Source organism: Carassius carassius, chromosome 2 (genome assembly GCF_963082965.1).
Source record: "Carassius carassius chromosome 2, fCarCar2.1, whole genome shotgun sequence".
Classification (NCBI taxonomy): Eukaryota; Metazoa; Chordata; class Actinopteri; order Cypriniformes; family Cyprinidae; genus Carassius; species Carassius carassius.
The window spans coordinates 9360486-9383541 of NC_081756.1; the positions used below are offsets into that span (position 1 = coordinate 9360486).

Below are 23056 nucleotides of genomic sequence, written 5' to 3' on the forward strand. Positions count from 1 at the left end.
AGACAGAAGGGATGATGGGTAAATCAGCAGAAGAAGATCTCTCCGTCCATTGAAGGCTCTGTCAGGGGCAGCAGATGTGATGCTGAAGACACAACATAGCAATATTTGAGGAGAAGATTCATCTACACTGAACCACAATGGAAATCTTTCTCAACCAACGTAACGAATAACTGAGATTAATGCAGAACACTCAGAAAGCCAGCATTTATACAGTATGTGCAAATTACCAAATCTTACCAGTCAGAACGGATACAGCGGTTGTGGTTTGCAGGCTAATTGAATCAATTTTTTATCATTATCTCGATACTGAATGAGTGTGTGTACGTTCACAGTGCTTACCTGCATCCTGAGGAGGCTGGCTCTTGCTCTTCTTCTTCTTCTTGTCCTTCTTCTCCTTGGATGAAGCCAGCTGCAGCAGTCGTGTGGGCATCTGGTTTTGGCCTTCTATGCTCTGAGTTTTGCTGCCCAGGGAGAAGAGGCTGCGGCCCTTCTGTTTGGAGTCTATCCTGGACAGGGAGTTCTTCCTGGGGCTGGACGATAAGTCACCCTCCCAGATCTCTCGCTCGATGGAGCTGCTGCTCTGGAGCTTCAGGGAGTCCTCTGATGTGCTGGAGGGCGTGCGCTGAAGCCGGGCCTGGGGAAGAAATGAGAACAAAAAATAAATAAATAAATAAAATAAAATCATGTTAAAGTGCAAAACAAATTCACCTTCTGTAAGTTTGGAACTTATCATTAATCATATTATATATTAATTTTCAAAGCTATTATTTGAAGAATGGATATATGGAATACAAAAATTCTGGCAGATACGGATAAGCCAATAATAACTATTATTCATGTTATGCCCGATTATAATACATTAAATTGATGTAATATTTTGACTAGATAAATGTATAATAATATTTTACATGTTTGGGTTTAGTAAGAATTTTTTAATAATTATTTTTTTTCTTTTTTGGAAAACAATTCTTTTAATCAGCAAGGAGGCAATAAACTGATCTAAAGTGACAGTAAATACTTATTTTACAAAAAAATATATATATATTTCAAATTAATGCTGTTAGTTTCTATTTAGCAAAAAGACTAGAGTAATGATGCTGAAAATTTAGCTTTGTCATCACAGGAATTTTTTAATATATTAAAACAGAAAAAAGTTATTTTAAATAATAATATATTAAAAAAAATTATTTCACAATATTACAGCTTTTAATGTTTTTTGATCAAATAAATGTGTCCCTGCTAAGCATAAGAGACTTTTCAAAGCATTATATATATATATATATATATATATATTTTTTTTTTCGTATATATACCTGAGGGGAGAGAGTGCGTGTTTATTAGTCAGGATCAAAATGCACATTATGAAAATTATTCATTATTTATTTTGAAACGTTCAAATGATTACATTTAACATCAATAAAAAAACTCTAATATTGGCTGATAACTGATATGATACCAATGTACTGTATTCTGCATCCCTAATTTTAGTACTTTATAGCATGCAGGTTTTTATCTCACAATGAAATGTGAACAAGACACTGTGCCAATAGTCAAACGTCTGTCGATGGTTCATTTTTATCTTCCCATTTTATTCAGTCATATACAGTCAAATTTTAAGAACTAAGTCTTTTAAACCATTTCCAAACCAGTTTTTGGAAGCCCTCAAATTTTCAATTAAATATTGAATGTAGAAAGATGACGGCCTTCGGATCTCTATTCGGAGTGAATTAATATTGTATATTACTGTAGCTTGAATGTGTAGTTCAAGTCTCACCTCCACCTCACGGAGGTGCTCCACTCTCTCCATCTCCTTCTGCAGCTGCTCCCTCTCTCTCTCCAGCCTCCTCTGAGCATCCCTCAGTCTCTCTAGATCCCTCTGATAGTCCTCCTTCCTCCCCTGCAGCTCCTGCCGCACCTCGTCCAGCTCTTTGTTCCTCCTGCGCATCTCCTCCTCCCTCACCTGCAGCAGCAGCTCGTGGTCCGTCAGCTCCTGCTCCTTCACGTCCCACTCCTTGACCTTGCGCCGCTTTTCTTCGGCGTGGACGGCCTGCTGGTGCTGTAGAGCGGCGGCCTCCTGTCGCTGACGCTCCAAGCTGCGCTGTTTCTCCTGCTCTACCAGCGAGGGGGGACGAGAAGAGGATCGGGACGGGGTGCGCTCGTTTAGGGCCTGACGCTGGTCCTCGATAAAAGTGTCCTGCTGCAGCACCACGGCCTGGAAACAAAATCCATAAAGAAACCATTTAGAACAAGACACGGCTGTCTTCAGGTAACACCACAGTATTAAGAATTAAGCATAGGTAAACTTTTGAACAGGGCCATTTGTTTATATTCAACAAATATCATCTCTATTGGATTACATATAAACGTCTTTTATGTGAAATATCTTGTTCAGGTCAGAACTAAAAAAAAAATAACATGTACTTTGTATGATCCCCTTTTATTTTGGTAAAATAATTAACATCTTGCAGATACTTCAAAGTGTATGTAAACTTTTGACCACACCTGTGTTATATATATATATATATACACACACACGTGTATTAATATATATAAATATTTTTTGAAAGAAATATATCGAAAGATCAAAAGTGACCAAAAGAAAAAAAATAATGATATCAACATTATTAATAAAAAATGTTTCTTGAGCAAATCAGCATATTAAAATGATGGATCATGTGACTCTGAAGACTGGAGTAATGATGCTGAAAATTCAGCTCTGCGTCACAGTAATAACTTACAATATATTAAAATAGTAAAAAAAAATTATAATATTACACTATTACAGTTTTACAGTATTTTTACATTTTTTTTTTTTTTTTTTTACAGTATTTTTGTATTTTAAGACCCAGTTCAGATGTATTGTTTTATATTTAGATTTTCCAAATGATTTCTCGTTTGTCTCATCAGCATATATAATATCGGCTGTGAAATACACACCTGAAGTGAGGTCAGGAGGTCATGAAGGTGAGTGACACCAGTCAGGATCTGCTGTCAGGAAACACAAGCCATCAAGAAAGACATTGTCATTTGTCACGATCTCAAAACAGCATGCAAAAAGACATCAAAATGTATATGCTGATTGTTAACATATTTACAACTAATTATATCGGCGACTTATCCAAGACAAGACAGTTGTTGTTATACCTACATGTTATCCAATTACACTTTGATTCTTTGCCAGTTCTGCAAGCTAAAAACATCATCCACAGCCCCAAGATGAGCTGAAGGATAACACCATAAACTCTAAAAGAAGCGTGCTCTTCTGTCTTACCTCGCTGTTTCTCTTCTGCAGGAGCAGCAGGTTGGAGTTTCCTCCCTGTGGAGCAGACAAGCAGAGACTGCAGCTTTACTGAGCCCAGCTGAGAGTGTTTAATCAGCCCAGCACCAGAGCGAGCGAGCGCAGGCCTGAGCCCAGCTCACGCTGCTCATTACACACATTACAGAGTCAGCCGATGCTGGGCGCTCCTAATGCACGCTTATTCATTTTCCACCCTCCACTGAGCCCTCGCTCCACTAATGACTCCCATTAGCTACAAAACCTGACAGCACATGTGTGTGTAGTAAACACTAAAGGACACTAGGGGGGAGTATGGTTCTGGTTGGGGCTGTTTATTGATGAGGGTTTTGTTGTTTTAAAATATTTTAATAAATATATACCCACGCTGAAAAAAACACATTATTTATTATTTTTATTTTGAAAAATAATCACACTATTTTTAGAGTGTCAATTTAACCTGGATGTAGTGTAAAGAAGAAATGTGGAAGACTGTATAAAATACAGAATTTAAGACCAGCAAGAAGCTTCCAGTTGCATCAACTAAAAAAAAAAAAAAAAAATTTAATTAATTTGATTAAATTTAATGTGTCATGCTTTTAAGATTGTTCTGACAACTGATTTAGATGTATGTGATTTATGTGATGCTTGTTCGGACTTCAATATTCAGATTTATTAATAAATATTCTCGCTATTATCTTTTGCATTCTGACTTTGCATCAATAACTCCTAGTTACTCCTTATTAATAGTTATTAAGGTAGTTGTTAAGATTAGGTACTGGGTAGGAATAGAGATGCAGAATATGTTCATGCAGAATATGTGCTTTATAACTACTAATAAACAGCCAATATGCTAGTAATTTGCATGCTAATAAGCAAACTAGTTAATAGGGAGATCGGTCCCTAAACTAAAGTGTTACCAATATTTCTCATGGTAAAACAGTTTAATACTATTTAATTATTACAGAAATGCTTTTCAACTTTAAAATGTCCTTACTGTCACTTGCTGAAGAAATGCATTCATTTCTTTCAAACAACAACAACAACAACATATCATACAGACCCCAATCTTTTGCATATGTTTTATACATATATATATATATACACACAACACATACATATACATATACATACATATATATATATATACATATATATATATATATATATATATATATATACACACACACACACACACACACACATATATATACAGTACAGACCAAAAGTTTGTAAACATTACTATTTTTATGTTTTTGAAAGAAGTTTCTTCTGCTCATCAAGCCTGCATTTATTTGATCAAAAATACAGAAAAAAAATGTAATATTGTGATATATTATTACAATTTAAAATAATTGTTTTTAAATTTATTATACTTTAAATTATCATTTATTTCTGTGATGCAAAGCTGAATTTTTAGGCTCATTATCACATGATCCTTTTGAAATCATTCTAATATGATGATTCATTATCAAAGTTGGAAACTGTTCTGCTGCTTAATATTTTTTCAGAACATGTGATACTTTTTTAGGATACTTTGATGAATAAAAAGTAAAAAATAAAAATAAAAAAAGAAGCTATGTTTTTAAAATATAAATATTTTGTAATAACAATATACACTACTGGTCAGTAATTTTTTTTTCTTTTTTTTTAAATAAAATCAATACTTTTATTCAGCAAGGATGTGTTAAATTGATAAAAAGTGATAGTAAAGAAAATATATTATTAGAATATATATTATTAGAATTTGTTTTTATTTTGAATAAATGCAGTTCTTTTGAACCTTTTATTCATCAAATATATTAGACAGCAGAACTGTTTCCAACACTCATAATAAATCAGAATATTAGAATGATTTCTAAATGATCATGTGATAGACTGATGTTACATGTGACACAGTAATGATGCTGAAAATTCAGCTTTGCATCACAGGAATAAATTATTTTTTTAAAGTATATTCAAATAGAAAACTATTATTTTAAGTTGTAATAATATTTCACGATATTACTGTTTTTTCTGTATTTTTGTTTAAATAAATGCAGGCTTGATGAGCAGAAGAAACTTCTTTCAAAAACAGATTATTCAGATTTACAATGATATATTCAAGATTGACTTCTGTATATTTCAATATATATTGAAACAACAACTCACATTGTAACTAAAATTTCAGTCTTTATATTTATACATTCAGAATTATGAACATAAGTTCAGATAATATAATGCTGGACCAAAGCTAATACTGCTAGACTTCCTACCTTCTTCAGAACACTGTCAGATTCTGTCCTCCGAAGATCTTCAGCTTCCTCTTTGTCGCCATCTACAGACACACAAACACAATAACTGTGAGCAGAATCGACTCCGTAACTGTGCTTTATATACAGATTTATTACGTTTTCTGAATGAACTTGTATTATATAAAATTGGTTTGCAACCATCAGCTGCACTGCCGGATCTGAAGCATGAGAGTTATCATAATGAGTAGATTAAATGTCTCACGTTTGCAGATGTTTATCTGGTGGCTGTCAAACCCTCCGAAGGTCTCGGCTCTGCGTGGCAGACACACAGGTCCCATGTTCCCCAGAGCGCAGGCCAGCTGCTGTCTCACTACCCCTCCCAGACTGCTGTTCACCAGCGCCTGCAACATCTCCACTGCCACACACACACACACACACACGCACGTCACTAACCGCATTACATTAAGTGAGTTACTAGTCCTGGAAGAACATTACAACTGGAAATGAGATGTTGCCACAGCTGCCACCAGACACAAATGACTCATAAACAACACATCAGTTTTCATACAACAGGTGAGGAGCATCTGAAGACGCTGGTGGCATTTCTTACCCTCTCTGAGAGCGTCCATCATGATGGGTTCTCCCTTGGGCACGTCCTCGTTGTTGGCCCTGAAGAGCATTTTAACCGCCGAAGCTGTGTCGTCGGACGAACCGCACATTTCACGGAAAAGCTTCATCTTCTCCAGCAGGAGTGAAACAATCTGTTCATCCTTCCTCTGGAGCATGTCTAAGACACACAGGAGCTCGTGTTATTTGCATATATATATATATATATATATATATTTCCTGCACCCCTATTCATGATGATTAACAACACCATGTCAAAGATTGCTTTTATTTCTAATTTTAGGCTTAAGAATTGATGAAACAAATTAGCTTGCATTGTCCATGCTGACTGCATGCCACACACGGTGCAAAGTGATTCATAAGCAAATGACTCTTTTGAATCAGTTCATTTTAATCAAATGGTCAAAAAGGCTTACAAATCAGACTCAAACTCTTGAGTTACTATTTAACATGGCTTAAATGCTTGTACTTTCATAAAATTGTTATTGTTCAATATTGTGTAGGTGTGTGTGTGTGTGTGTGTGTATGTATATATATATATATATATATATATATATATATATATATATATATATATATTACTTCACTTCACACACATACACACACTCTAAACAAATCAGTTGTGATTAATTATTTATTTATTCTCTATATAAGAAATATATTACTTTGAATAATTGGAATAATTTGGGGGGGAAATTTCTAAACTGTAAAATGAGCTAAAGTAACAGAGAGAAAGGAAAGCTGCTCACCTCTCATTTCTTTTGTTTTTGTTTCGAGTAGCTTCCTGTCTTCCTCAGTTTCACTCGGGATCCCCTCGTCATCATCCTTTTGTCTGTGAACACACGAGAAAAAAAAAAAAAAAAAAAAAAAAGAGTACCTTTTAATACATACTGGTAATTTCTGAACAATACCATCCAACCACCCTTGCTATTTTTTTTTATTTAATAAAACATTCAAAATTAGTACTTTTGCTATAATTTAAATATTTAATCTTTACTTTTTTTAAGAGAACTCATTTTAAAGCCATAACCATAGCAAAAAATATTTTTTAAATCGGTTTTCTTTTGGTCTTTCTGTAAAATATCCATAAATCGCGAGGATCAAGATGACCGCATAAGAAAAAAAAGACTAATATGACTATATTAAGACAACGGTTTCACTGAAAATATATTAATTTAACGAGGCTCATGCTTTAAATGAGAAAATGAGTTTGTTGATGCATTGTTAGATTTATGCTTGGCAGAAGAAAAAAATATTACATTGAAGAAAAAAAAAAAAAAATTGCAATTTTGCTCCTCAAATAAATGCACCTTGTTTTCAAGCTTTAGATAGTGAATGTCCATGATGCAGAGGGAAGTATGCGAATATCTGCTACTCACATTGAGTGCATGGCGTCCTGAATCAGCTGCATCCAGGTGTTACGTTCCTCTCGGGAACTGGCGTGAACCTCCACCATTTCGGGGTTTGCGATGCCGGCAGTGATGAGGAAGAGGCCTCGCTCCTCGTGGGCCACCTCTCGCACGATCAGCTTCTGCAGGGAGATAACAGTGGCTCGCTGGTCCTGTTGATGAGAAGAGGAAGCGTGATGCACAGAATGAAGAGGGCGGAGTGAAGCAGAGAGAGGAAGAGAGATGGTAAATCAGCTGATTGAGCCAAACTTCAACACTGTAGTGTAAAATGTGTATTCAGTCAACCGTTGTGTTTGCGAACCTGAAAAAAAAAAAATCTCTAAACCCAAGTATTAAACTTAATTTAGCATTTGTGTTACGGATATTTTATTTAATCTAATTCTGTGCCTTGATAAGGAGGCCAGCTTTTCCTGTTATATTCCCACGAACAATTTTCCGTTACTCTATTTCTTCAGAAATGAAGTGAGATTAGATATGTATTCACTGCCAAATGCAAAGCATAGGTCCATTTAAGAAGTTAATAATCAAAAATAACAGTGGAGGATCCTTTTGTTCTGAATTTTTTGAGGGTTTTAAAATAAAAACATCATGAACAAAGAATGCCATGAATAATTATAATAGAAGCGCATTATTAAAAGAAATCTTAACACTTTATTATAAGGTATAAGGACACTTTTATTAAATATAGTTAACTAAGAATGAACTACTTCTACAACATTTATTAATCTTAGGTCAGGAACATTTCAACATAATTTCAACATATACAAAAGCATTTTTTAAATCAAGTGTTACAGCTTCAGCGTGACATCAAATATAAAAAACTGAAATCCAATCACTCACCAGAGATGCAAATACATATTTCTGGTCTTTTTCTTGGAGGAACACAAAGACATCCGAAAGAAGAAGTGCATGGACATCTTAAGATAAAAAAAATAAAAAAAAAACAACAGAGAGGAGGCTGCTGTTACAGTAAACATTAAATTCTACAATATTACATTTTTATATTTAGAAAAACAACTAATTATCCAATAATATTTGTGGAAAAATGCAATATTTGGTATGTACCTTTGATAAGTAATTTGTATGTAAACTTATAACTTAGTTGGTAATATATATATATATATATATATATATATATATATATATATATATATATATATATATTTTTTTTTTTTTTTTTTTTTTTTTTTTTAATAAATAAAATAAAATTTAAAAAATAAAATAAAAAAATATTTACATTGGTGATTTGGTCCCCTGTGATGATTGAAATAATAATTCAATGTTAACCTCCCATTGCTTTAATTACTGGCTAGCTAAATGGTTTAATTACCTTTTCCTTCAAAATGAAAAATGTCATTACACTCACACATCATTACCAAAGCCCTGAATAGATTTCAGCACATGGGATCTTAAAGATGTTGATTTTTTTCCAAATGGAAGAATCCCTCATTAATAATAGCTGTGAGAGGTGGAGAGTTTTCTCTTCTATCTACTGCTGAACAAATGAGATCTATCAAGATTTAGGGTAAGAGAGTTTTACCCTTCAGTCGTCCGGCAGCGTTTTTCAGCTGGAGAGGACCATCATGGAGAAGCTTGCGACTGCGCTGCAGATCCTCTCGGGCGAACATCTGACCGCTCTTCATGCGCGTGATGGACTTGCTGTCTGTACGGCCGTGAATTTCTTTCAACCTTTTCTTCTTCTCATGCTCATTCACTTTACTGTCCACTGAAGCGATGATGTCTTTCACCAGCTGTAGCGCCTGCGTCAAGTCCTCAAAATCCTTCTCGTTCTCTGCACAAGCACACATACGCTCAGGTTCATATGAAATTGAGTTGTAAGAAATTCCTATAAACAATAAACCAGTCTATTTTGTTTCTTTATAGTATCAATCAAATCCTCTTGAGAGCTATAAGCTCCTTCTCAAATTGCCCCTGAAAAGGATATTTGCTATACTTGACACTAATTCATTTTAAAACCTCTGTTGGTAACGTGACCAAAAAGCCTTTCAGACTGGCTGTGCTACAGTTGGAAGTGATTTGTGATGAATGTGGAATGTTTACACGCTGCGTCTCTCAGGTCCAATTTTACAGGATCTGTTTGTCTCATTTGTGTCTTGTTTTGTTATATCATCATCTCTGTGTATTTGTAAAGATCGGAGAAGTTCAGGACCTTCGAAAGTAGGCAGTGATGACTCAATCTATCAAATAAAGTTCCAGAAAAAAAATATATATATATAAAAGGTATTTTCTTTTTTAAAATTGACACTATTGTGAATGATTCTTACAATTTTAAATAATTGTTTTCCATTCTTATATTAAAAATTACAGTTTTATATTTAGAAGAACAAATAACAAAGCAAAACTATTTATATGGACGTGAGCAATGTTTTGTACTTTATGTACCTTTGATGGACATTTTTTATTTTAATCTTGTGATTTGGTAGTAAAAAATTTCTGCATGTGTGGATTTGTGCACTCTTATGATTTTTTTAAAACGCGATAAATATTTATTTTAAAATGTCATTTATTCCTGTGATGCAAAGCTGAATTTCCAGCATCCTTCCTCCAGTCTTCAGTGTCACATGATCCTTCAGAAATCATTCTGATACGCTGAACTAGTGCTTGAGAAATATTTCAGATTGTTATCAATTTGAAAACTGTTTGTTTGTTAAAAATTTTTTAAAAAAATGCCCAAAAGAATAGCATTTATTTGAATCTGAAAACATTCACAAAGTGAATTAGAGCTTCCACAATATATGCATTTTCTGCTATAATAACCATTTAGCCCAAACACTACTACTACAAACTGATTGATCGATTTCTTATTAAAATAAATAAATAAATAAATAAATCATTTTGTGGTGGCTTCATACCAGACCAGAAGATGCTAGAACCCCTGACAGCTCATGACTGAATCCAATCAGAGTAAATCTCACCTGTGGTGTGCAGCAGGATTCGCTGTAAAAGCACCGGGTACTTTGTTATCCTCTGAGTCACCAGTAATATGCACTCTGGGATGCCCATACGCCGGACAACACTGCTGCTCATTTTTTTCTGGAAACAAGAGCACATTGAGGACTGTTAGGTATCTCTGTGCATTTAATGGGAAGAATGACCAACATAATAAAGTGCAGCATTTACCCTGATGAACGCCTGGAAGCGTCTGTCTCTGGCATGCAGCTCCTTGTAGAAGTTCACTGCTTCACTGTGTCGACTGCAAAATTTGCCATAGATTTTCTTCATGCCTTCTGCATTGAAGTCTGAGAACTGAAGCATATCATGTGGCATAAATCAACACAGGAGCTTGGATATGAACAATGAATCTGCGGTCTAATTCAAGCTGACATCTGCACGTCATACTCAACAAGACGTCTTTATATGCTAATAATTTACAATACAACGCAACATTACTACTCACAAATGTAGTATAACAGCCATTTCCAAAGGTTTTTGTCAGCCAAACCCCTTTAATCTAAAATATTTACCCTCAGAATTTAAGTTAACATTTCAATAATTTAACGACACATTTGCATATTCACAGTTCTTTGATGTTGGTTAATGGTCACATGACATGCAGGTAAGCAAATAAAATATTTAATCTGTTAAAATCAAAATAAATACATAGTCTAAACAATACATATTGATTATTTATTATATTCTTGACATTTATTCTTTTCTTTCCATTTTAAGGATGTAATTAAATTTGTAATTATTATTTTACAGCATTTCTACAAAGATTATTAAAGAAATACATTTTTTTGTTGTCACACATTAAAATTTCCCTAATAACATCTGTAATTTCAACTCAATTTTATGAGTTTTCAGACTTTCATCTGCATTAGTAAGCAAACAGAAGTGCAATGAACATATCACTTGTAGGATATAAATTACAGGATACAAAACTGGTTTTGTTACAGACTCCAAGTTTTACATTTAAATGGCAACCTGTACGAAACTGTAAACAAATAAACAAGAAAGTCCTTAAATTCAAACACAGAAATGCATTTATTTATATATACACACACACACACACACACACACACACACACAATACCTGGTTGACCAGCACATCTCCTATCCTGTTGATTATGAATCCGTCCGTTCCTTCCAGCTTTGCTTCCTTCTTCTTCTCCAGCAGAGCGCTGAAGAAGAACGAATGGAGTTCCAGGAGCTCGTCCAGCATGGGGAACATCTTCTCCACCACCTGGACCTCCAGCTGGAGATCTCTCAGCAGGCCCTTACAGTACACATCAGACATGATCCGTAACGTCCGCAGGTGATGCATCTCCGTCTGGACCAGCTCTGGATTGATAAAGGAACAGGATGTTTAGATCCAGACATCTGCAAGTGCAGCAGTTAGCACGCTTCTTGCTTTTGGAGCAGTCAATGGAGATGTAGACTCCTTGAAAAGGAAGAGATTCCCATGTGCAAGTTGTCAGCTACTTCTGAACTATTCTCTTCAACTAGAAACATCTACTTTAAATGAACTTAAGTTAGTTATTTGTAACTTTTTACCTATTGTTGACCAGAGAAACTAAAAGCAACTATTAGCAACCAGCTTTAGGACTTCAAGTAATAAACTTATGGAAAAGTTAGAAAAATCTACTTGACAATTAAAGTTGGGCTGTGCTTTCAGCAAACAAAATAAAATAAGATTAAGTACAAAAGAATTATAATTTATACTTGTGGGTCAAAGTTCAACAAGCTATCACACTGAAGTTACAGTTAGTGTTAATGTTAATGTTGTACATTAGTCAAGTTATATTTTATTATTTTCCCAGACTTTTCCTCAAATCAATTTAACTTTGTTTAACTTTTTTACATTTGGATTGCGGTCCATGCAACCTTTAAAATAGTGTTTATCTGACAAAACGGAAGTTGGATGAGTAACATTTAGGTCAAAACTTCCACATGCAAAAAAAACAAATTGCAACAGTGTTACTTTGGTATCACTGATATTATTATGTTGAATAACTTTTTATTTTTGTATTGACCTTTTTATTAAAATTTAAAGTGTTGGTAAAGTTTTTTTTTTATTGGTTATTGTTTCTTCAAAAGTTTTAGTTATTTTATTACATAAAGTAAACCAAATGAACGTACTGCAATAAAATAACCTTACATTTTTTTATGCATTTTATTTCAGTTAATGCTTCTTTTAATTCGAGAAACTTTTATTTTTTGTGGTTTTAGTTAAGTATAATAACCCTCTTTAGCATTTTGCATTACCGTAATTTAGTCAGAGTAAGTGAATAAAAACTCACAGAACAGCAAATGCTTATAAATAAAGAAATGGAAATTGCATTAAATTCTACCATAGATGACATCTTGTCTCTTAATGACGTCCTTCTTGAGTTGCTTCAGATATTTCTTATCTACAGTAATGCTCCAGGAATCGGCCTCCAGTTCCTTAACATCTGCTTCAAACTCTCCCATCAGCCGGCTGTCAACCATCTCAGTTCCTATTAGAGATACAAAAATACAGTTAGCTCACGGTTCAATATATATCTCAGTTTTTGGTTTGGTTCGGATGGCGTGGCACATCAGAGTGTTTTTTATTTTTTGTTATTCTACGCTTTGGCAACAGGAGCAGTAAGAAGTTAAATATTTTTTATTTTATTTTATTAAAATAAATAGACGGTAGTAGGAATGCATGATCTTAATTTTCATGGCAAGCTATATATATATATATTTTTTTTTTATTGATTTAATTAATTTAATTTAAATATTTAAGCAAGAGACAAGAAAGATAGGGAATACTGAAAAAGATAAGATACTGAAAAAGAAAAGATACTGAAAATAGGAGTACATTAACAAGATGTTTATTTGCTCTGTTACAGGCCATCTGTAAAATAATTATAAAATAAAATAGATTAAAACTAGAGACGACCACTGCATTTTTATCACGATCCAAACAAAGAAGCTACACACATTTATCATGCACAGTTTTTGATTAAAATTAGATTGAATAATTTCAAAATTTGAATCAAAAACTGAATGTTCTGACTTTAGCTTTGTAAAGCTATGCTAAATAAAACAATTGAGCGAAACAAAACAGCAGACGGGCTCAATGAGATGCAAATTCACTCTCTTACAGCAGGTGGCACTTATGAAATGGCAGTAATGTGTTTCCTTGGTTACTACTTAGAAACACTGCTTTAATAGACCAATTTCAGTGTTTACAACAGTGATGTTTTTTTTATGGGTGGAGCCTATCTGGTGGCAGAAAATTACAGTTTTAACGTAGCAGTCTATGGTAGCCATGGAATAAACTACTTGTAAAAAAAAAAAAAGGTCATTTCGAGTTTATATTTCAAAATTCAGATTTTTTTCTTGCAATTCCGAGATTATATCTTACAATTCTGGTAAGAAAAATCAACTCGCCATTCTCTCTTTTTCTCTCGGCTCAGAATCATGAGTTTTTATCCCACACTTCTGGCTTTTTTTTCCCTTAGACTCACAACTGTTGAATTGAATCAAGTTATAAAGTCCGAACTAGTAGAATTAAAGTTGCATTAGCAAGAAAAAATTCAGAATTGCGAAATAAAATAGGTAAATGTTGTGTAAAATGTTATAGATTTAAACAATATTTCATGCTTTAACTGTAGGAACAATATAATATGTCCCCTATGTGAATAGTTTATGGATGTATTGTTTAAATCAAATCTCAGCTTTAATAGTAGGGTAATCATAGCAGGTTTCATCCATAGTCTGTCCATTCAAACATCTGCGTTTAGCTTCAAATGGCGTCTTAGATGACAGTATTATATAAAAACATAATAAAGACATCCAAAGGCACACCAATAACTTTTTTCTATTATTCAATGGATTTTACTCGTTTCCCTCAGCCTGCGACAGTACTTTTTCCCTCATCTCTGATCTCTGTTAATGGTTGTTTACAGACCTCGTAAAATTTCCAAACTAACGACATTTTGGGAAATGATCACAATGCATTTTGTCAGAGAAAGTTAGAGATCGGCCGAAATAAAGCAAAAAAGAAATACCTATACTATATTATATATACGCACATAACCTATTTAAAAGCAAAACCAAATTAATTAATAAAAAACGCAATTCACAAGCACGTATTGAACCGTGGATGTTGTAACGAATGGTTCAATATTATATTGAGAACTGTGGCATCCCTTGTTCCTATAGCGACAAAGAAATATTCATTCATACATTACTAGAAAAAATACTATGTAATAATAATAATAATAAAAGAAACGTTTACACAACTTAAAAAAGCTATTTCATTAATAGTGAAAGTGAGGAATGACAGGAAATAAGTGGAAAAGAAAAGGATAAAAGACAGGCCAGATTCGCAACAAGCAGCACAAACATGCACAGACCATGAAGCCACAGCTCTGACAATTAATAACTTATTCACTCTCCCCTAAAAGATCTCAGCTTGAAAGCTCTTTGAAGCTTTTGAGAGGGCAAGAAATTGTACCTGGTATTATACTGGGGGAAAAAATATGTCTGCTTACCTTCATCTAAAGACTCATTGGACGCTGTAACCTTGTGGGGTTTGTGGAGAGAGTCTGTGGATTGAGACAGATACCGCATGCCTCTTAGAGGCATATCGTCAAACCTACAGGAAGAGGATGAGGTGGTGTGGTTATGACAGAAGGTCAGTAAGGTCAAGTGCCCTAAAGACAGATTCACTGAAGATTCTGTTCATTTGTATGTTGGGAAATTTGGGAATGGCATACTACTGTACCACACTTCTTCTGCTAAGAATGCAGCACCCATGTTGTCTATATGCACTGAACACCCATATAACCTACAGTATAACATTTGTCCAAATGTGTAGAATACTGTGGTAGAGCCCACAAAGGAAGAAGCTTGATTTGATCTTTTTTGTGTTTTTTTTTAAGAATATGTCTACTTAGTGGCTTATTTGATTGAACGCCCAAAAGTTCAATCAAGTTTCAACTCAAAAGTAGATCCAAAAATGCAATATTTGTACATACTGCTGAGAAGATACCAGTTACCTGTAAACATGCAACATGAGGTAATGGTCACACTTCAGTTTGGGGACCAATTCTCACTATTAAATAACTATAAACTATGACTTTTGCCTCAAGAAACTCCTAGTTACAGCTTATTAATAGCAGTTGTTAAAAAGGTAGTTGTTAAGATTAGGTATTGGCTAGGAATAAGAGATGTAGAATATGCTAATGCAGAACATGTGCTTTATAACTACTAATAAACCGACAATATGCCAGTAATATGTATACTACTAAGAAACTGGTTAATAGTCAGAATTGATCCCCACACCGAGGTAATTTTAATTTATTATACTGTATAGTTTCATAGCCATCTTTTCATAATAGTTGGCAGGAAGCAGCGTATTCTGTGCAGTGTTAATTTAGTATCATTATATACTATTATAGTATTTATTTAGATTTTGAATTAGCATTTATTTTTATGTATTTTCATTTAATTTATTTTTTGGGAAATATTTTGATTCAGCTTTAACTTATTTTTATTTCCGTTTAGTTTGAGTAATTTTAGTTTAGCTTTACTTAAGTTTGAGTAAATCATAAATACATAAAAACATGTTGTCCCTGTGGCTCAGTGGTAGAGCATTGCGTTAGCAGAGCAAAAGGTCATGGGTTCAATACCCAGGGAAAAAAAAAATATAGCCTGAATGCACTGTAAGTCACTTTGGATAAAAGCGTCTGCTAAATGCATAAATGTAAATTTTTCTTTTATTTTACTTTATATTAATCTATATTTAACTAGGTTTATTTCAGACAGAATGATTTTTCATAGTTGTAGTTTGAGATAATGATTACAAACATTTCCAGTAATTTCATTCTCAGTTAAAACCTGAGAATACTTGTTGGTATATGTGTTTAGGAACTAACATTGCAATGTTGTTGATGGACATGCTTTTCGAGAGGTTGCTGCCGTGGAAGGGCATAATACTGGTGGCTCGTCTGGACTGGACAATCACAGAATGCTCCTCTGGAGAAAAGATAGCAGACCAGGGACGATCCCGCATTGTGGACGCTACACACACAAAAAATAAATAAATAAATAACTCACATGCAACATTAAGATCAGCTGCCATAAAAAAATAAGACAATACAAAGAGAAACAAAACCAACAAACCCACATTTTGTTCGTAGAGTGACGGCAGGCATATTGGTGGACTCTGGTACAGCAAACTGTTGTTTATGAAACAGAAAAAAGGAAGATATTTTAAACAGAAAACAAGGCAAACACCTTTCTTGACATGTAACAAAGAATATGGTACATTTTAGAATAAAAAAAAAAACCTTATTCATACCTTCATTCTGCTTTTGGGACAAACTGGGATGTTTTCTCTACAACTCTTGTGAACTCTCACATTGCAATCTGCATAAAAACACGTCAAAAGAAAACATTAGGAAAGTACTCACTTCTTTGATAAAGATGCTATTACAGATGCTGTAAGCGTTACAGTATTATATTTCAGTTTGCTACCCAAGCATAAACACAGCTTTTTTTCTTTGCAGAGACTTCATGTCTATGACCAAACACAAGGGACTGATGTAGCTGGAAGTCCTTATGTTTGCTATTTTGCTAATCTGGCTCATGGTCGAAGTGGTAAAGACAGTTGGGCTTATGCTTAGGAATTCCTTCCAGTCAGGAAACTCCACCAAGCACACAAATTAAAGCCCACGAACATGCCAGCAAGCTCTAGAAACACACTTCTCTCTCAAAGAGCAAGAATCTAACCACAATGATCTTCAGATGCTTCCTGGAGAAAATACAGTGTTAGTAAACAGAACAACACTTTCAAACCCCATGAGAGAACTAATTATATGTGATCGAAATGAACTAAACAGTATATTTTCTTTGTTTATTATTTCTACTTAGCATAAAAAAATATTAAAATAATTGCCTTTACTGTATATTATATCATTATTGTTTTATTTATTGTGTTATTTTTTATATAGATCTACAGTATTGGTTGCTCTATAAGGCTATGGGCAGATGCTAAAATAAATTCATTGAGAACTTACAGGACATTTATACACCTAAATATGAAAAAGCATAAAACAAACAAAGAGGAGGGAAAGGAATAAAACAATACAACAAAGACTTCCCCCTAAATGAATATGTTTTTCTCTTCAGCAGCTCCATGAGGAAGTGAACAATGTTACCAAAACTGCTTCCTACTTTTAAGCAACGAGTCTTTTGAAATACATGACACATCAGTTCAGACATCTTTTAAACCCCCTTAGCATTTCTATTCTGTATTCATACTAATAATCAAAAAATATTATATTTGTCCTGCACATACTACGCGTGATTCTGCTATTTTTCCTATTTATCACTGCTTTGCTACAATCTGTACTGTAAAAAGCACTGTACAAATAAAGGTAATAAACGATTATACTACAGTTCCTGTGAATACACAATGTCTTTGCATGTGAAATCTAGTTTAAGGGAGTAAATAACTCAAATGGGGTTAATACCAGAGGTACAATGACGAATGGCTTCTTACTTGTGCAGCTGACAGTATCTTTAGTGTTGAGGGTTTTGTTGCATTGCTGGCACAAAGCTGGATGCAGCAAGTTTGACGTGCTGAACACGTGTCCATTCACTGATTTCTTCTCTCTCTCTTTGGCCTCTCGGACTTTCTCCCGATTCTTTTCCTTTTCTTTTTCCTGTGCCAGAAAAGGAATAAGAAATATTACAATAGGCGACAGACTTAGTGCTTAAATATGCCAAGCACCGTAATGCCCATCATAGCTACTTTAGTTTAAACCCATCAACTTGAATTGCTCATCGTTTTCCTTAATAGCATTTCTGCAAAGTAATTTACTGCACCAACCTGTCGTCACGTTCCAAAACAAGGTGCTTGTTTGCCATTACTAAACTTTACAGGACAAAATTTTAAAGGATGAGCATCCCAGATCAGAGCTGATAAGTATGCTTAACAACAGAAGGACCTTTAGTTGGCAACCCTATTCTCCGCAGCTGCTCGTTTGTGTAATATAGTAAAAAAAAGAAAAAAAAAGGTGCTATGTCATTTCAAACTGAGTGCATTTTCATTGTGATTCAGACAGTTGTGCATAAACATCCTCTAAATTGTTGTCAAGTTCTCCTGTAACAAAGTTCAGCTTCCTGCTTATTAAAACAGGCCTCCAGTTAAGCAACTGTATAGAAACAACCATTTTTTGGCAATAAAAAGCGAAAGTAACATACCATCTGGTTTATTCTAAACTTTAAATATTAATTTAAATTGCACACAGTTATAAATATGTATCTTTTTTTAAACAACCGTCAATAATGTGTCAGGTGTGGATGAAATGCACTAAAAAGACCATCGCTATGACAAATAAACATTGAGCATAGCACTGTTAGGCAACTAAGGAGTTTAGAAAACGTGAACATCTAGAAGTGTGAACAGAAGATAACGACAGACCACAGCAAAAAGTCAATGGGGCAAATCATCGCTCTCGTCAAAAGCAGTGATTGAGATTTGGCTTACCTCTTCTCCCTTCAAGGTCCTTATCTTCTGATAGCGGCCCTGCACCTCACAAAACTTTCTATATAACATTACTGTAGGAGGCAGAGCCTTTGCAAGACTCTCTACCGAGACAAGAAGTTCAGCATCACCTCAGATTCAGGAGGAAGTGACTCAACTTGAGCTGGGAGGTGCTGTGACTCTTACTTCCTTTTTTATAACACTGTCATTGCTGGTCTAAGAACGGCAACGTGCTGATGAAATCTGTACGTTTTGGTGTAAAAACACCCTTATGGAAACATTTCTAGCCGTTATACGAAAGCCTTTCAGGGTATAAATTCAATGTGTAAAGTATTAAATTGATTTGAATGCACACAAAATGTGAAAACGTGAAACTAGCCCAAAAATATCTTGACTTTTGGGAAGTTTAGAGTATTAATATGAGGTCAATTCTGAAATGAGTAGTAGCCTAAGTAGCCTAAAAAATTAAAAAATGTGTGCCTCTTCCCATTATGCCTCTGCAGTTTGTAAATAAGGTACTGGCCCTTTAAAATGCTAAAATGCTGAGCTAACAGTAAAGAATGAAACATTACCGTGCCTTCTCTTCCTGTCTTATTTCCTCTAATGCTCAGAAAGAACCTGACACCATTTACTTCTTCATTCATTTTAGTACCATGGTAAATTCCTGTCTTACGTTGACTGACTGGGTGATCATTTGCATCCAGTCATCAGTATGAATGAAAAAGATGATCTAATCTACATTACTGGTAGAAAGGAAATAAACAGAAAAAACTTGACTACAAAAGTTGACTTACTCTGGCTTTCTTGTACATTTTGTTCTTCAAGTAGCTGAACGTCCGGCTCACTTTGGTGGTATTTTTTTCAAAATCTCCTCTTAAAGGACCAGGTTCCTCCTCTGTGATGCTAAAAAAAATAAAAATAAAAAAATAAATCAAGATATAAATGAATACAATACTCTGTTTCCAGAAATGCCTAAATGAAATTAGCCAAAATAGTCATGGGTGTCCGACCTGTATCCCATTGAGCTGGTGGCACTGGTGAATGACGTCATGCCTACAAGTACAATGATGGAGTCAAATTAGCTTCGCCAACAACAAACAGCCTTCGTGCCCCGTGATAGAGCCTGATTTACGTACACATGCAAAACTGTCTTTTAGCAGAAAGAGTTAGTGCTAGGTCAAGCAATTCAACCAGATTAAAAGAAAATGGTGCCATAAACATGCTACTCTACATTAAATATATATATACTGTATATATACAGTACAGACCAAAAGTTTGGATACACCTTCTCATTCAAAGAGTTTTCTTTATTTTCATGACTATGAAAATTGTAGAGTCACACTGAAGGCATCAAGGGCTATTTGACCAAGAAGGAGAGAGATGGGGTGCTGCGCCAGATGACCTGGCCTCCACAGTCACCGGACCTGAACCCAATCGAGATGGTTTAGGGGTGAGCTGGACCGCAGACAGAAGGCAAAAGGGCCAACAAGTGCTAAGCATCTCTCGGGGAACTCCTTCAAGACTGTTGGAAGACCATTTCAGGTGACTACCTCTTGAAGCTCATCAAGAGAATGCCAAGAGTGTGCAAAGCAGTAATCAAAGCAAAAGGTGGCTACTTTGAAGAACCTAGAATATGACATATTTTCAGTTGTTTCACACTTTTTTGTTATGTATATAATTCCACATGTGTTAATTCATAGTTTGATGCCTTCAGTGTTAATCTACAATTTTCATAGTCATGAAAATAAAGAAAACTCTTTGAATGAAAAGGTGTGTCCAAACTTTTGGTCTGTACTGTATATATATATATATATATATATATATATATATATATATATATATATATATATATATATATATACACACACACACACACACACACACACACTTTTTTTGGGAATCAATAAAAAAATGCTGGGAAATTTCTCACAACAATATCTAAATATGATTGTAAATATAAAAGCAGGGGTAGTAAGATAGGGGTAGTTCAGAATATGACCATGTCCAATCCACTTGAATGGCAAAAACAACACTATATTGAATGGTTATATATATATATATATATATATGGACACACCTTCTCATTCAAAGAGTTTTCTTTATTTTCATAACTATAAAAATTGTAGATTCACACTGAAGGCATCAAACTATGAATTAACACATGTGGAATTATATACATAACAAAAAAGTGTGAAACAACTGAAAATATGTCATATTCTAGGTTCTTCAAAGTAGCCACCTTTTGCTTTGATTACTGCTTTGCACACTCTTGGCATTCTCTTGATGAGCTTCAAGAGGTAGTCACCTGAAATGGTCTTCCAACAGTCTTGAAGGAGTTCCCCGAGAGATGCTTAGCACTTGTTGGCCCTTTTGCCTTCTGTCTGCGGTCCAGCTCACCCCTAAACCATCTCGATTGGGTTCAGGTCCGGTGACTGTGGAGGCCAGGTCATCTGGCGCAGCACCCCATCACTCTCCTTCTTGGTCAAATAGCCCTTGATGCCTTCAGTGTGACTCTACAATTTTCATAGTCATGAAAATAAAGAAAACTCTTTGAATGAGAAGGTGTGTCCAAACTTTTGGTCTGTACTGTATATATATATATTGATATATATATATATTGATATACATTGATACCTTTACTTTGCATGACATATATATATATATATATATATATATATATATATATATATATTTTTTTTTTTTTTTTTTTTTTTTACAAAAACCAAAATTAATGTTTTCATGAAAACTGAAACTGAGAATAAAATGTTGGTAATTAAATTTGTGTAAGTAGGTAATGTTTTCCAGGGTGTCATGTTCTCATTAGGTGATAAATTAAGCCAGTCAAGCCAAATTAAGCCAAAGTTTTTGTCACCAAGCTGCCTCTCTACATTTCAGCTGAACAAATTGTATATATATTGCTACTCTAGCTTCATTTTTGGTCATGGAGAAGTGCGTTCACACAACTAGTTGTAGTGTAATGAAATAAATGGCGACACAATCAAAATGTATAATTAAAGAAATGCTAATAGTTTTGGTCATTGATTTCAGCTTCAATTATTTTGGTCAATACTGAAAATTTGTTTTGATCGCATATTTTAGTGCATGACTACATACAGTACAGGTGCATCTCAGTAAATTAGAAAAAAAAATGATTTCAGTAATTCAACTCAAATTGTGAATCTAGTGTGTTAAATTCAATGCACACAGACTGAAGTAGTTTAAGTCTTTGGTTCTTTTAATTGTGATGATTTTGGCTCATATTTAACAAAAACCCACAAAATCACGATCTCAACAAATTAGAATACTTCATAAGACCAATAAAAAAAATTTCATTTTTTTTTTAATTAAATTTTTTTTAATAAATAAAAAAAACATTTTAAGTGAATTGTTGGCCTTCTGGAAAGTATGTTCATTTACTATACATGTTCTCAATACTTGGTAGGGGCTCCTTTTGCTTTAATTGCTGCCTCAATTCAGCATGGCATGGAGGTGATCAGTTTGTGGCACTGCTGAGGTGATCTGGAAGCCCAGGTTTCTTTCACAGTGGCCTTCAGCTCATCTGCATTGTTTGGTCTCTTTTTTCTAATTTTCCTCTTGACAGTACCCCATAGATTCTCTCTGGGGTTCAGGTCTGGTGAGTTTGCTGGCCAGTCAAGCACACCAACACCATGGTCATTTAACCAACCTTTGGTGCTTTTGGCAGTGTGTGCAGGAGCCAAATACTGCTGGAAAAATGAAATCAGCATCTTCAAAATGCTGGTCAGCAGAAGGAAGCATAAAGTGCTCCAAAACTTCTTGGTAAATTGGTGCAGTGACTTTGGTTTCCAAAAATCACAATGGACCAACACCAGCAGATGACATTGCACCCCAAATCACAGACTGTGGAAACATAACACTGGATTTCAAGCAACTTGGGCTATGATCTTCTCCACCCTTCCTCCAGACTCTAGGACCTTGGTTTCCAAATGAAATACAAAACTTGCTCTCATCTGAAAAGAGGACTTTGGACCACTGGGCAACAGGG

At 34.5% G+C, this 23056-nt stretch overlaps 1 protein-coding gene across 6 annotated transcripts in view; it reads right to left on the minus strand.

The window, feature by feature from the left end:
- The window catches only part of LOC132101664 (A-kinase anchor protein 13-like), a 46168-nt gene that overhangs the window by 340 nt on the left and 22772 nt on the right, over nucleotides 1-23056 (minus strand). For 5 of the 6 annotated variants that reach the window (XM_059506817.1, XM_059506807.1, XM_059506781.1 and 2 more), the window contains 23 exons: nucleotides 20043-20085; nucleotides 19827-19935; nucleotides 18046-18208; nucleotides 16843-16910; nucleotides 16669-16720; nucleotides 16418-16562; nucleotides 15032-15135; nucleotides 12857-13003; nucleotides 11599-11846; nucleotides 10686-10811; nucleotides 10481-10598; nucleotides 9085-9336; nucleotides 8385-8461; nucleotides 7515-7696; nucleotides 6885-6967; nucleotides 6119-6295; nucleotides 5771-5923; nucleotides 5530-5591; nucleotides 3272-3316; nucleotides 2938-2988; nucleotides 1775-2212; nucleotides 340-634; nucleotides 1-82 (listed from right to left, as the gene is read on the minus strand). The exon at nucleotides 1-82 is cut by the window's left edge and continues 340 nt beyond it. In XM_059506817.1, coding sequence (XP_059362800.1) covers nucleotides 24-82; nucleotides 340-634; nucleotides 1775-2212; nucleotides 2938-2988; nucleotides 3272-3316; nucleotides 5530-5591; nucleotides 5771-5923; nucleotides 6119-6295; nucleotides 6885-6967; nucleotides 7515-7696; nucleotides 8385-8461; nucleotides 9085-9336; nucleotides 10481-10598; nucleotides 10686-10811; nucleotides 11599-11846; nucleotides 12857-13003; nucleotides 15032-15135; nucleotides 16418-16562; nucleotides 16669-16720; nucleotides 16843-16910; nucleotides 18046-18208; nucleotides 19827-19935; nucleotides 20043-20085 — 3197 coding nt within the window. In that variant the 3' untranslated portion in view covers nucleotides 1-23. The remainder of the gene's footprint in view (nucleotides 83-339; nucleotides 635-1774; nucleotides 2213-2937; nucleotides 2989-3271; nucleotides 3317-5529; nucleotides 5592-5770; nucleotides 5924-6118; nucleotides 6296-6884; nucleotides 6968-7514; nucleotides 7697-8384; nucleotides 8462-9084; nucleotides 9337-10480; nucleotides 10599-10685; nucleotides 10812-11598; nucleotides 11847-12856; nucleotides 13004-15031; nucleotides 15136-16417; nucleotides 16563-16668; nucleotides 16721-16842; nucleotides 16911-18045; nucleotides 18209-19826; nucleotides 19936-20042; nucleotides 20086-23056) is intronic. The other variant, XM_059506789.1, reaches the window with a different exon arrangement.